At 39.2% G+C, this 15,363-nt stretch overlaps 1 protein-coding gene across 7 annotated transcripts in view; it reads right to left on the bottom strand.

Annotated features, from left to right (window-relative positions):
• The window catches only part of EFCAB3 (EF-hand calcium binding domain 3), a 76,088-nt gene that overhangs the window by 58,516 nt on the left and 2,209 nt on the right, over positions 1 to 15,363 (bottom strand). For 2 of the 7 annotated variants that reach the window (XM_038546962.1, XM_038546959.1), the window contains exons 2-6: positions 9,578 to 9,661; positions 7,269 to 7,322; positions 6,522 to 6,626; positions 5,079 to 5,132; positions 4,519 to 4,624 (exon numbers count right to left, since the gene is read on the bottom strand). In XM_038546962.1, coding sequence (XP_038402890.1) covers positions 4,519 to 4,579 — 61 coding nt within the window. In that variant the 5' untranslated portion in view covers positions 4,580 to 4,624; positions 5,079 to 5,132; positions 6,522 to 6,626; positions 7,269 to 7,322; positions 9,578 to 9,661. Of the gene's footprint in view, positions 1 to 99; positions 176 to 2,231; positions 2,272 to 4,518; positions 4,625 to 5,078; positions 5,133 to 6,521; positions 6,627 to 7,268; positions 7,323 to 9,577; positions 9,662 to 15,363 lie in introns of those variants that run through there. The other 5 variants (XM_038546963.1, XM_038546961.1, XM_038546958.1 and 2 more) reach the window with 3 other exon arrangements.

The raw sequence follows: 15,363 nt of genomic DNA on the forward strand, positions 1-15,363 counted from the left end.
AGTTTTATTGGACATATACATATAATTTTAGCAGTTTTCACACACACACACACACACACACATGCCCATCGATCTGGGTTTCAAAGATGTGCTACTCACTATGAATGGGGAAAGTTTTCAGCAGCTGCTGCTTCTCCTTATCAGTGAGTACTAGCCCCATTTTCCTCAGCACATTGTTCAGATCATTGACATTAACTTTCTCTCCTTTGGAAAGATGGAAATTGTTAACATATAAGAATTTTAGGGGCAGCCCCGGTGCGCAGTGGTTTGGCGCCACCTGCAGCCTGGGGCGTGATCCTGGAGACCCTGGATCAGTTCTGCGTCGGGCTCTCTGCATGGAGCCTGCTTCTCCCTCTGCCTGTGTCTCTGCCTCTCATTCTCTCTCTGTGTCTCTATAAATAAATAAACAAAATCTTAAAAAAAAAATTTTAGGAAGGATTTCAAATGATGAAAAAGATTACCTATGTGGTATAAGCTTAATTAGGAGAGCAAATTGACAGTGAAACTTGTTAACCTATGTAGATTCAGAGTACATGTGGGTGTATAGATTATGTCAGAAATAGAATTTATACTTTTAACTCAAGCAAAAGCATATATAATCCCAGGTTTAAGTCAAATGCCATTATTTCCTGGATTATGGGGTTTTCTGACATAGTGACCATATTTCCTGGTTTCATCTTGAGACTGAACAGTGTTCAGGGTATAGTTTGATTGTTTAAACAATGGCGAAGCAGAAAACATTGGCCCAAACTCTACATAATATAGGTCTATACAGGAAAAATACCAAATCAAACAGTAAGGTTATCAAACAAACATTTAACCAGTAAATCTGTAGAGGGTCAATTTAGCATGCCAATAATAGCCCGAAGAGAAAACTACTATTTAAAAATATCTTTTTGGGGATCCCTGGGTGGTTCAGCGGTTTAGTGCCTGCCTTTGGCCCACGGCATGATCCTGGAGTCCCGGGCTCAAGTCCCACATCAGGCTCTCTGAACGGAGCCTGCTTCTCCCTCTGCCTGTGTCTCTGCCTCTCTCTCTGTGTCTCTCATGAATAAATAAATAAAATATTTAAAAAATATTTTTTTTCTATAAAGCATTAAATAAGACATACAAACGGCCAACAGACACATGAAAAAATGCTCAAGGTTATTTGGCATTAGGAAAATACAAATCAAAACCACAATGAAACACCACCTCACACCAGTCAGAATGGCTAAAATTAACAAGTCAGGAAACAACAAATGTCAGGATGAGGAGAAAGGGAAACCCTATTACAGCATTGGTAGGAATGCAAGCTGGTGCAGCCACTCTGGAAAACAGTATGAGGTTCCTCAAAAAGTTAAAAATAGAGCTACCCTATGACCAGCAATTGCACTACTAGGTATTTATCTAAAGGATACAAACATTGTGATTTGAAGGAGCACTTGCACCCCAATGTTTATAGGAGCAATGTTTACAATAGCTAAACTGTGGAAAGAGTCCAGATGTCCATCGATAGATGTATGAAAAGTGAGGGTGATAGAACATGAGAGACTCCTAACTCTGGTAAACAAACAAGGGGTGTGGAAAGGGAGGTGGGCGGGGGGTTGGGGTGACTGAGTGACAGGTACTGAGGGGGGCACTTGATGGGATGAGCACTGGGTGTTATGCTATATGTTGGCAAATTGAACTCCAAAAAAATAATAAAAAACAAAACAAAACAAAAAAGATGTATGGATAAAGAAGATGTGGTATATATACAATGTAATATTACTCAGTCATCAAAAAGTATGAAATCTTACCATTTACAACATGGATGGAACTAGAGGGTATTATCTGAGCAAAATAAGTCAGTCAGAGAACGGCAAATATCATATGGTTTCACTCACATGTAGAATTTAAGAAACAAAACAAAGGACCATTGGGGAAAGGAAGGAAAAATAAAATGAAATCAGAGAGGGAGAAAAACCATGAAACTCTTAATCATAGGAAACACACTGATGGTCACTGGAGGCGCAGGAGTGGGGAGTTGGAGTAACTGGTTGATGGACATTAAGGAGGGTATATGATATAATCAGCACTGGGCATTGTATGACTGATGAGAACTGAATTCTACATCTGAAACTAATGATACATTATAATTAACATTAACCATATGTTAACTAATTGAATTTAAATAAATAAAATAAGATATTAAAAAAAGCATTAACATCTTAGTTAATAATGAATTCCCTTTTCCCACAACTTCTTACCTGTAAAAGCTTTTGCGTCATCCATCACAACATTCAACTCAACCATTTTATTCTCTAAGAAGACAATTTGGGCACACAGACCAAATCTTAGACTTGGAAAAATTATATGAAAAATTTAAGTTGTAATATAAAGGGTTCAAATTCATCTGTTTTTCATAGTTTTCTTTAGTTACTCTTTTTAATTCAAAATAAGAACAAAGAAAACGATTAAAAAGTTTAAGTGAACATCCCTTTAATGAATACCACTTTGTACAAAGTATCAAATGACCCTTAACACAGAGGTTAAGCAGGTTTAATAGTATAGTTGACCCTGGAACAATGTGGGAATTACAGGTGTCAACCCCCCTACAGAGTTGAAAATCCATGTGTTACCTTCGACTGCTCAAATACTTTACTAAGAGCCTACTGTTGACCTGAAGCCTCACAGATAACATAAACAATCAATTAACACATATTCTGTATGTCATATGTATTCTAAACTGTATTCCTACAATGAAGCAAGCTAGAGAAAAGAAAATGTTACTAAGGAAATCATAAGGAAAAGACATTTATACCACTGTACTATATTTATTTAAAAAAAAGGTCTGCATGTAAGTGGATCCACACAGTCAAACCTGTGTTGTTCAAGGATCACCTGTAGTCCCTCCTAATAGGATCTCCGTTTCTTCAGACCCAATAAGGAGGTATATTTCAATAGACAAGATGGAATTTGAAACCTAGACATCATTTATTTACATAGCAGCTGACCCTTAAACCTTAACAGGATGCCATCAATCTTACTCTCTAAATTTTATGTTCCTCACCTCCACCCCTCACGACATTAAGCTATTTGAGAGCAGAGATCATGCCTTAATTTTCTTTGTACAACCAAGTATAAACTGTCAGCTCAGTATCTTGCATATAGAGTTGTTCTAGCTAAATGAATGAATAAATTCCAGGGTTACAGTAGTCACTTTTGGAATAGAAAAAAATGTTGTTCTTTAAAAATTTTTTATTTTAATTAATTAATTAATTAAAAATATTTTATTTATTTATTCATGAGAGAGACAGAGAGAGAGAGAAGCAGGGACACAGGCAGAGAGAAGCAGGCTCCATGCAGGGAGCCCGATGTGGGACTTCATCCTGGGGCTCCAGGATCACGCCCTGGGCTGAAGGCAGACACTCAACCGCTGAGCCACCTGGACGTCCCCTTTTTTAATTTTTTTAAATCAAGGGTCTCAAAATACTCATCGGTAACAACACCTTTCCTGGTAGGAAGCATTTTAAGGGTCCCTGGCTAATATGTGGGGACAATGTCACAACTGAAAAATAATTCATAGTGATTTTTACATGATAAGAAGAGGCACCAGACAACCTAATGAATAATCACCCAGGGAAAGTGAAGTTTTAAACTATAGGGTAGGCTAAAACTATTTTCTATGGTAAGGCCAGCTACAGGGAGGGGCAGCAATGGTGTTTGCTGCTGACAGTGGCCTGCCTTAGCTACATTTGCCAGCTTCCCATTGGTTGAGGATATGAACCCTGAATTAGGGAAGAACTATTTTGGTTTGGCCTGTGCTGGCTGTGCTGAAAGATGTGCTGTCTGACTCTCTTAACAAGTTGTTTTTCATCAAGTTTTTTAAAAGATTTTATTTATTTACTTGAGAGAGACAGAGAAACACACACACACACACACAGAGAAAGAGAAAGAGAAAGAGAGAGACAGAAAGAGAGAGAACATGAGCAGGGGGAGGGGCAGAAGGAGAAGCCAACTCCTCGCTAAGCAGGGAGCCTGAGGCAAAGCTCAATTCCAGAACCCCAGATCATGACCTGAACAGACACCTAGGTCTACTCCACTCAGGTGCCCCTTTCATCAAGTTTTTAATGGGAAGCCACTGGCTCTGCGTTTGAATCTAAGAGCCCTCTAATTCAGGGACTTTTAGCCCGGGACTTACCCCTTAGCAAATTCTTTCTAATGAATTCTACTTGGCCTCTGTGTGACATTTTTATCCAACTAAATTGGTCTTATTCAGTTAGTAATGAAACTTTGTCTTATTAAAAAAGTGTTCAAGGAGGGAAAGAAAGGAAGGAAGATATATGAAAGAAATATGGCAAAATGGTAATATTTGTTAACTCTAGCCAGTGTCTACAGAAGTGTTCATTGTACTGTTTGTTTTCTGTTTTAATAGATGTTTGAAATATTTCTTAAATTTTTTCAAAGAGATTAAAAAATAGCTTGACTTTCAGAAGCCCTCATATAGAAGCCCTAAGATTTGCCCTGAGGTATGGTGGTATCTGAAATACTTGCCATCAATGGGCAGCTGGGTCAGTAAATCCTGGTAGTCCTCTTTCTCAAGCTGAATCCCCATGTTCTTTACAATAGCATTCAGATTCTTGACACTGACATGTTTTCCCTAAGGAAAAAAGAGGATGTAAATAATACAAGTTAGTACAAGAAGTGGAAGATGCTAGTCTTGAGTATGCATCTGCTGTAACTGCAGAGTGAAATAATGGCCATTTAACTGAACCCAGATAGTCAGTGTTCGAGCTGAGAAGAGAAAATGCGCCCTCAACATTGTGCTATAACTTTTAATTGAAATAATCATGGATGAAAAAGAAGAGTGATAAGTCTGATGAATTGATAAAGATAACCAATATAAATGAAATCAGAATCTTGAACTTGCTGTATATTACTAAGAATAACTTCCTCTAATATAGTTATACCTACAGAAGAGTGGTAGGTTATAAAGTTCAAGTTCAGTGTCAGTAAACCAGTGGAATAATGGAATAGCATTATTCTAATTGGAAATTAAAAAAAAGCAAATGCAAAGCATAATACATTTTAGCTGCTGTTCTCATAATTCTTACTTTTGAGAGGCTTCACAGTATTCAGTAATCTCTTCTTATATACCTTTCCATCTCCTGTGCAATAGGGTAAAATTCAAGTCAAGAGAAAAAAAGGATAAGGAACTCTATAATTTTGTAAGACATTTTATATAATTCCCTAGAAATTTATTGTTTCACTGTCAAATAATAATAAAAGGAATGCCCACAATGTGGTCAATCTATTTCCCAGTTGGAACACACGGCAGTAGCTGATGCAGGCCACAAATACACCCACATATGTGCTTCTAATTTTTCCCTTCTTTAACTGTACTTTGAACTCTTGTCTTTCTCTTTTTCTTGCCTCTGCTCTAGGCCCATAAGGTATTCTTATAAATGTATGTTTAGCCTGGATGGTAGAGCCTATAAAGGGATTTTATTAAAAATAGTTATCAACCCAAACAGTAGTATAAAACAATATTTAAATTTTGTTCTCTCAGCAAACTCTTTTCATAAATGGAATTCAACAGGGACAAAGAACAAGGGACATTTGCCAGCCTAGTCCATCTCCATAGGTGCTGTCTCAGAGTGCCCTTTCCTGTGGAAGGAGTGTCTGAAGCATTGACTGAATACTCAGCGCCTGGCATATGTACGTGGCCATCTCCATTATAGTCCATCTGCTTCTTTTGGCATCTCTACCCTGTTTGCTCAGAGCTGATATCCTAACTATGCTCCAATTCTCATAATTGGCCCCTTGAGAGCAATCTGGGGGAATGCTAGACATAGGGAGTGGCCACAGCCTTAGGTATATGTGAGGAGAATATAGATGGGCATTGAGCATTTGTTGCTTGGGCTGCTGCTTCTGCCATAAGGGGTGCTAGCACCCACCCTGATGTGGGTGATCAGGCTTGCTCTTGCTTGGGGGACACAAGCTGGAGAGTGGAGGGATGTCTACATGGAGGTCCTTGAGACTGGGCAGGAGGCCCAGGTGAAGCACAGGCTGGCCTGGTAGGGTCTCTGGGGGCGAGTATATGCAGATGCCCAGGAGGTAGAATTTTTGAGGGACTGACCGGTTGGATCATTGACCAATCAGAATCAAATACTGACAGCTTAGGCATATGGTCTTGGAGGTTCCCTGCTCTCAGATGTTTATTTTTTAGTTGCTGGATTATGGGGAGATGGGAGGGCTCTCAGGGGAAGCACTGAGAATATGGAGTACACTCAAGGGACTAAAGAAGAATTTAGTTGTGTAGCATTCATAATATGTATAATATATAGCAAGGTGTCCATTGACTGAATGAAAAAGACAGGAATTTCTCACCTGTAAATTTCTCACTTCCAAACTAAAACACAAGGGACAAGAATGGGGTTTATTATGTCTGGATTGCATTTTCCTTAGGAGGTTTCTCAGGGCATTAGACAATTCTCACCCAGAAGCCCACAGTGCCCCATTTCCCTGAGCACCATGATGGCATATTAAATACTCACTAGAGATTGGCAGAGTTTTTGACAGCATCAACTGTTCTTCTTCAGTAATCTCAATTCCCATGTTTCCCAGCACATTTTTTAAGTCACTGGCTTCAACCTTTTCTCCTTTGAATAGATGGGAATCATTTCAGGTGACAATATTAAAAAATACAATTATTCTAAATTATGAAAAACATAATCCAGTACAGCATTATTTCTAACTGCAGGATGAAGTTGAAATACACGAGTTATTGTAAAATTCAATACCTGAAAAAATTTTTAATCAAAATAAGAAGATAACACTCCTATTCCATGTCTGGGTCAGTATAGCATGGAGTGTAACTGCCCAATGACTTATGATGGTATACAGAATAGACATAATTATGCTGGCAAGTAATACCTCTGTTACTGCTTTATGACTTGAATTATGGGGCTTAACTGTACTGTTCATAGTGCTCATAACCCCTGATGCAAAAACTTCACATTAGAGATTCACTATGTTCACCTACCTTTTGATTCTTTAAACACTAGAGAAATGGACACGTTACTGGCCAAAATATTTGAGAGTGCCCATGCTTCTCCTAAATCTCTAATGATTTAAATTATTGTCAATAAGACAAAATCATCAATAAATAAGAAAATAAATAAAAGAGCAAAGCAAACTTACTATTGATGGCTAGAGGGGGTAAACTACTGCTTTAAAAAGGTAATTCTCTACAAGGCATCAAGATCTCAATTTTATGATGTTGTATACAAGTTCTCACTCACCTGTAAAAGCACTAGCTGCTTCCATCAACACATCCAAATCAACCTTTTCGTTTTCTGTAGGAAAATTCAGAATTTAGATTTAGTTGAAGATAACAAGACTTGAACAATTAAATAAAACTCTTTTTTTTTTTGAAGATTAAAGACAATTTTAAGTAATCTCTACAACCAACATGGGGCTTGAACTCAAAACCCCAAGATCAAGAGTCACAGGCTCTATTGACTAAGCCAGCCAGGTGCCCCTATATAAAATTCCTAAATAAAGATTTGGTGTATGAAATACCAATAATTGTCCATGTTTTATTCTAAAATTTTTATTATATTTTCAATCCACAGAAACATATAACAAAAAGTCTGAGCTTTAAGTATATATCTATTCAATTAATATAGCTTCTTTTTTTACTTTATGAGCTATTAAAAATCTTTAGAATGTTATGATGAATGGAATGTTTTGTTTGTTTGAAGTCAGGTCCATCCCAAATGTTAGTTTTCCTTCTTTCAGGCCTAGTTCTATTGCACTGAGTAGAAGGCTGAGATGGTTAGAGCCACAGTTCTCAAAGTGTGATCCAGGGACCTCTGGAGTCACCCAATACCCTTTGTCTTTTACACTTTTGACATTTGCACTGATGATGCAAAAGCAGTGGTGGGTGAAACTGCTGGCATCTGTGCATAAATCAAGGCCATGGCAACAAATGTACTTGCAGTCATTGTGTTCTTCACTGTACATGCTTGTAGTAAAAGAATGTCAGTTTCACTTAAGAATATTCCTGATAGAAAAAATGAGTCGGAAATATCAGAAAGGGAGACAGAACATGGGAGACTCCTAACTCTGGGAAACGAACTAGGGGTGGGGGAAGAGGAGGTGGGCAGGGAGTGGGGGTGACTGGGTGACGGGGGCACTTGATGGGATGAGCACTGGGTGTTATTCTATATTTTGGCAAATTGAACACCAATAAAGTATAAATTTATATATATAAAAAAAGAATGTTCCTGATAGGGGATCTCTGGGTGGCTCAGTGGTTTAGTGCCTGCCTTCCGTCCAGGGCGTGATCCTGGAGTCCCGGGATCAAGTCTTGCACCAGGCTCCCTGTATGGAGACTGCCTCTCTCTCTGCCCGCCCCCTCCACATCCCTCATGAATAAATAAATAAACTCTTTAAAAAAAAGAATGTTCCTGATAATATAGCAAAAGTTATTTATTTTATTACATCCTAACCCTTGAGAACACATTTTTAAATATTCTGTATAACGAACTGAAAAGTTTGTATAAAGCACATCAGTCACATACTAAAATACAATGATTTCTTGAGAAAAAGAACTTGTGTGATTGTTTGAGTCTCAAGCAAAGTAGCTGCTTTTTTCATAAACATTATTTTCATTTGCAAAAATGGACAAAATCCAGGTGTTCAGAGTATTTGGTATTTGTGAAGCATCTTCCTGAAAATGAACAAAGTGAGCCTGTTATTGTAAGAAAACAACTGACAGTAGATATTTAATGGTAGAGTCTGAGTTTTCAAATGAAAATTTAAATTTAGAAGATCTTATATCCACCCTATGACTTGATAGGTTCCTAATACTTAAACACTTTTTTGACTGGATTGGTGGTGATATTAACAAATGTGATTTAAAAAAAATTAAGAAATTTATTCATTTGAGAGAGAGAAAGTGAGAGAAAGCAAGAGCTTGAGCAGGGGAGGGAGGGTCAGAGGGAGAGAAAGAAGCAGTCTTCCTGCTGAGCAAGGAGTCTGTTTTGGAGCTTGATCACAGAACCCTGAGATCAAGACCTGAGCTGAAACCGAGTTAAGGTGCTTAACTGACTGAGTCACCCCAGGCACCCCTATTCTAAACTTTTTTTGTCTTCATTTTGCTCCTTTTTCTGTTTCTCCTCCACCCCGCTTGTGTGTGTGTGTTTATGCCAATCATATAAGCTATGAACTTCTGCTTCACACTTCTAGTATCCCTCTCTCTTTAACCTACCACGTCCCATCGGCCCTCCCCTTCTATCACCAGTGCAGTTCCTTAATAAAGACCCTTATCATCTGGACCTTGGCAGCAACCTCTCTGCCCCTGTTTTTTCTCTCTCTGCTGGAGAGAGGTAGACTAGTCATTATCTACAGGATAAAGGTATGTATGTATGTATGTATGTATGTATGTATCTATCTATCTATCTATCTATCTATCTATCTATCTATCTATCTATCAGGCTCCACAACAAACATGGGGCTTGAACTCATGTCTCTGAGGCTAAGAGTTTCATGTTCTATTGACTATGCCAACCAGGTGCCCCAGACCAAGGAATCTTAAAATGCTCACCAATAACTGGGAGTAGGTGACTCTGCAGGTCCTGGATTTCGTTTTCTTAAGTCTGAACCCAGTATTTTGTAGAACATTTCCTAGCTAGAGTCAGGAAAGAAAAAAGTAGATAAGGATGTCACAAAATGAAAAACCAGGCCATCAACCTTACCTAGAAATGAGAGCAAAAGAAGCTCTTTACATTAACTTGTGTGGGAGTCAGGAAGAGCACATGATACTATAACTAAACTTTTGAGAGAAGTTTATACAAGAGAGAAATAAAGTAAAGAACAAGTTTGGCTACTGGTAAATTAGGCAAAGACAAAACCATATCATGTTATTCTGGCCAAAAAGTAAGATTTGAAACTCCCTACAGTAACAACAAATTGCCTTCTTAATATAATTATACATAACGAAAAATTCGAGTTAATGAGGCAAAATGACTGAAAACTATTGGTGTAGTTTTGATCAAATCACTATAAAATAGGAGGACTTACAGAGTCAATTTCAGATGAGTTAAATAATAAATGAAGAAAGTGAAATCTTAGGAAATCAAAGATAAAATATATATAAGTTTTATATGCTATCTAGATAGTAAGGGACTTTCTAAATACGAAAAAAGAAGAAATCATAGAAGGAATGACTGACATAATTAAATACACAAAAATTAAAAATGTGTATCAAAATACAACATAATGGACAGAGAGTAGATTTGTGGTTTTTTAGTCTGGGAGGGCTGTGGGGAATGAGGAGTGATGGCTAATGGAGATAGTATCTTTTTAGGGTGATGAAAATGTTCTAAATTTATAGTGCTGATGGTCATGCAATTGTTAATATACTAAAAACCACTGAATTATACACTTTATTTATTTTTAAAGATTTTTATTCATTTATCCATGAGAGACACAGAGAGATTCATAGAGAGAGGCAGAGACACAGGCAGAGGGAGAAGCAGGATCCATGCAGGGAGCCCGACGTGGGACTCGATCCTGGGTCTCCAGGATCACGCCCTGGGCCGAAGGTGGCACTAAACCACGGAGCCACCCAGGCTGCCCCAAATTATACACTTTATTTTTTTTAATTTTTTAAATTTATTTATGATAGTCACAGAGAGAGAGAGAGAGAGAGAGAGAGAGAGGCAGAGACACAGGCAGAGGGAGAAGCAGGCTCCATGCACCGGGAGCCCGACGTGGGATTCGATCCCGGGTCTCCAGGATCACGCCCTGGGCCAAAGGCAGGCGCCAAACCGCTGCGCCACCCAGGGATCCCAAATTATACACTTTAAATGGGTGAATTGCATGGTATGTAAAATACATTTCTTTTTTTTAAATAAAATAATTTTTTATTGGTGTTCAATTTACCAACATACAGAAAAACACCCAGTGCTCATCCCGTCAAGTGTCCCTCTCAGTGCCCGTCACCCACTCACCCCCACCCCCCACCCTCCTTCCCTTCCACCACCCCTAGTTCGTTTCCCAGAGTTAGGAGTCTTTATGTTCTGTCTCCCTTTCTGATATTTCCCACACATTTCTTCTCCCTTCCCTTATATTCCCTTTCACTATTATTTATATTCCCCAAATGAATGAGAACATATAATGTTTGTCCTTCTCCGACTGACTTACTTACTTCACTCAGCATAATACCCTCCGGTTCCATCCACATTGAAGCAAATGGTGGGTATTTGTCGTTTCTAAGGGCTGAGTAATATTCCATTGTATACATAAACCACATCTTCTTTTTTTTTTTTTTTTTTATTTATGATAGGCACACAGTGAGAGAGAGAGAGGCAGAGACACAGGCAGAGGGAGAAGCAGGCTCCATGCACCGGGAGCCCGATGTGGGATTCGATCCCGGGTCTCCAGGATCGCGCCCTGGGCCAAAGGCAGGCGCCAAGCCGCTGCGCCACCCAGGGATCCCCAACCACATCTTCTTTATCCAGTCATCTTTCGATGGACACCGAGGCTCCTTCCACAGTTTGGCTATTGTGGACATTGCTGCTAGAAACATCACGGTGCAGGTGTCCCGGCGTTTCACTGCATCTGTATCTTTGGGGTAAATCCCCAACAGTGCAATTGCTGGGTCGTAGGGCAGGTCTATTTTTAACTCTTTGAGGAACCTCCACACAGTTTTCCAGAGTGGCTGCACCATTTCACATTCCCACCAACAGTGTAAGAGGGTTCCCTTTTCTCCGCATCCTCTCCAACATTTGTTTCCTGCCTTAATTTTCCCCATTCTCACTGGTGTGAGGTGGGATCTCATTGTGGTTTTGATTTTTATTTCCCTGATGGCAAGTGATGCAGAGCATTTTCTCATGTGCATGTTGGCCATGTCTATGTCTTCCTCTGTGAGATTTCTCTTCATGTCTTTTGCCCATTTCATGATTGGATTGTTTGTTTCTTTGGTGTTGAGTTTAAGAAGTTCTTTATAGATCTTGGAAACTAGCCCTTTATCTGATACGTCATTTGCAAATATCTTCTCCCATTCTGTAGGTTGTCTTTTAGTTTTGTTGACTGTATCCTTTGCTGTGCAAAAGCTTCTTGTCTTGATGAAGTCCCAATAGTTCATTTTTGCTTTTGTTTCTTTTGCCTTCATGGATGTATCTTGCAAGAAGTTACTGTGGTCGAGTTCAAAAAGGGTGTTGCCTGTGTTCTTCTCTAGGATTTTGATGGAATCTTGTCTCACATTTAGATCTTTCATCCATTTTGAGTTTATCTTTGTGTATGGTGAAAGAGAGTGGTCTAGTTTCATTCTTCTGCATGTGGATGTCCAATTTTCCCAGCACCATTTATTGAAGAGACTGTCTTTCTTCCAATGGATAGTCTTTCCTCCTTTATCGAATATTAGTTGACCATAAAGTTGAGGGTCCACTTCTGGATTCTCTATTCTGTTCCATTGATCTATGTGTCTGTTTTTGTGCCAGTACCACACTGTCTTGATGACCACAGCTTTGTAGTACAACCTGATCTGGCATTGTGATGCCCCCAGCTTTGGTTTTCTTTTTTAAAATTCCCCTGGCTATTCGGGGTCTTTTCTGATTCTACACAAATCTTAAAATAATTTGTTCTAACTCTCTGAAGAAAGTCCATGGTATTTTGATAGGGATTGCATTAAATGTGTAAATTGCCCTGGTTAACATTGACATTTTCACAATATTAATTCTGCCAATCCATGAGCATGGAATATTTTTTCATCTCCTTGTGTCTTCCTCAATTTCTTTCAGAAGTGTTCTATAGTTTTGAGGGTATAGATCCTTTACCTCTTTGGTTAGGTTTATTCCTAGGTATCTTATGCTTTGGGGTGCAATTGTAAATGGGATTGACTACTTAAATTCTCTTTCTTCAGTCTCATTGTTAGTGTATAGAAATGCCACTGACTTCTGGGCATTGATTTTGTATCCTGCCACGCTGCCAAATTGCTGTATGAGTTCTAGCAATCTTGGGGTGGAGGCTTTTGGGTTTTCTATGTAGAGTATCATGTCATCGGCGAAGAGGGAGAGTTTGACTTCTTCTTTGCCAATTTGAATGCCTTCAATGTCTTTTTGTTGTCTGATTGCTGAGGCTAGGACTTCCAGTACTATGTTGAACAGCAGTGGTGAGAGTGGACATCCCTGTCTTGTTCCTGATCTTAGGGGAAAGGCTCCCAGTGCTTCCCCATTGAGAATGATATTTGCTGTGGGCTTTTCGTAGATGGCTTTTAAGATGTCGAGGAAAGTTCCCTCTATCCCTACACTCTGAAGAGTGTTTTTTTTTTTAATTTTTATTTATTTATGATAGTCACAGAGAGAGAGGCAGAGACATAGGCAGAGGGAGAAGCAGGCTCCATGCACCGGGAGCCCAACGTGGGATTCGATCCCGGGTCTCCAGGATCGCGCCCTGGGCCAAAGGCAGGCGCTAAACCGCTGCGCCACCCAGGGATCCCCACTCTGAAGAGTTTTGATCAGGAATGGATGCTGTATTTTGTCAAATGCTTTCTCTGCATCTAATGAGAGGATCCTATGGTTCTTGGTTTTTCTCTTGCTGATATGATGAATCACATTGATTGTTTTACGAGTGTTGAACCAGCCTTGTGTCCTGGGGATAAATCCTACTTGGTCATGGTGAATAATTTTCTTAATGTGCTGTTGGATCCTATTGGCTAGTACCTTGTTGAGAATTTTTGCATCCATGTTCATCAGGGATATTGGTCTGTAATTCTCCTTTTTGGTGGGGTCTTTGTCTGTTTTTGGAATTAAGGTGATGCTGGCCTCATAGAACGAATTTGGAAGTACTCCATCTCTTTCTATCTTTCCAAACAGCTTTAGTAGTATAGGTATGGTTTCTTCTTTAAACGTTTGATAGAATTCCCTTGGGAAGCCATCTGGCCCTGGACTCTTGTGTCTTGGGAGGTTTTTGATGACTGCTTCAATTTCCTCCCTGGTTATTGGCCTGTTCAGGTTTTCTATTTCTTCCTGTTCCAGTTTTGGTAGTTTGTGGCTTTCCAGGAATGCATCCATTTCTTCCAGATTGCCTAATTTATTGGCGTATAGCTGTTCATAATATGTTTTTAAAATCGTTTGTATTTCCTTGGTGTTGGTAGTGATCTCTCCTTTCTCATTCATGATTTTATTAATTTGAGTCTCCTCTTTCTTCTTCTTCTTTTTTTTTTTAAAATATTTTAAGAGGATGTGAGGTTAGATAATGGTTAGTTCATGATTTTCCTCTTTTATTCTTTTTTTTAATTTTTATTTATTTATGATAGTCACAGAGAGAGAGAGAGAGGCAGAGACACAGGCAGAGGAAGAAGCAGGCTCCATGCACCGGGAGCCCGATGTGGGATTCGATCCCGGGTCTCCAGGATCACGCCGTGGGCCAAAGGCAGGCGCCAAACCGCTGCGCCACCCAGGGATCCCCCTCTCTTCTTTTTAATAAAGTTGGCTAATGGTTTATCTATCTTATTAATTCTTTCAAAGAACCAACTCCTGGTTCTGTTGGTCTGTTCCACAGTTCTTCTGGTCTCGATTTCATTGAGTTCTGCTCAAATTTTAATTAACTCTCTTCTTCTGCTGGGCGTGGGGTCCATCTGCTGTTGTTTCTCTAGCTCCTTTATGTGTAAGGTTAGCTTTTGTATTTGAGTTTTTTCCAGTTTTTGAATGGATGCTTGTATTGCGATGTATTTCCCCCTTAGGACTGCTTTTGCTGCATCCCAAAGATTTTGAATGGTTGTATCTTCATTCTCATTAGTTTCCATGAATCTTTTTAATTCTTCCTTAATTTCCTGGTTGACCCTTTCATCTTTTAGCAGGATGGTCCTTAACCTCCACGTGCTTGAGGTCCTTCCAAACTTCTTGTTGTGATTTAGTTCTAATTTCAAGGCATTATGGTCTGAGAATATGCAGGGGACGATCCCAATCTTTTGGTATCGGTTCAGACCCGATTTGTGACCCAGTATGTGGTCTATTCTGGAGAAAGTTCCATGTGCACTTGAGAAGAATGTGTATTCAGTTGCATGTGTACGTAAAGTTCTGTAGATATCTGTGAAATCCATCTGGTCCAGTGTATCATTTAAAGCTCTCGTTTCTTTGGAGATGTTGTGCTTAGAAGACCTATTGAGGGTAGAAAGAGCTAGATTGAAGTCACCAAGTATAAGTGTATATTATCTAAGTATTTCTTCACTTTGGTTATTAATTGGTTTAAATATTTGGCAGCTCCCACATTCGGGGCATATATATTGAGGATTGTTAAGTCCTCTTGTTGGATAGATCCTTTAAGTATGAGATAGTGTCCCTCTTCATCTCTCCCTACAGTCTTCAGGGTAAATTTTAGTTTATC

This window comes from Canis lupus, chromosome 9 (assembly GCF_011100685.1).
Source record: "Canis lupus familiaris isolate Mischka breed German Shepherd chromosome 9, alternate assembly UU_Cfam_GSD_1.0, whole genome shotgun sequence".
Lineage (NCBI taxonomy): Eukaryota > Metazoa > Chordata > Mammalia > Carnivora > Canidae > Canis > Canis lupus.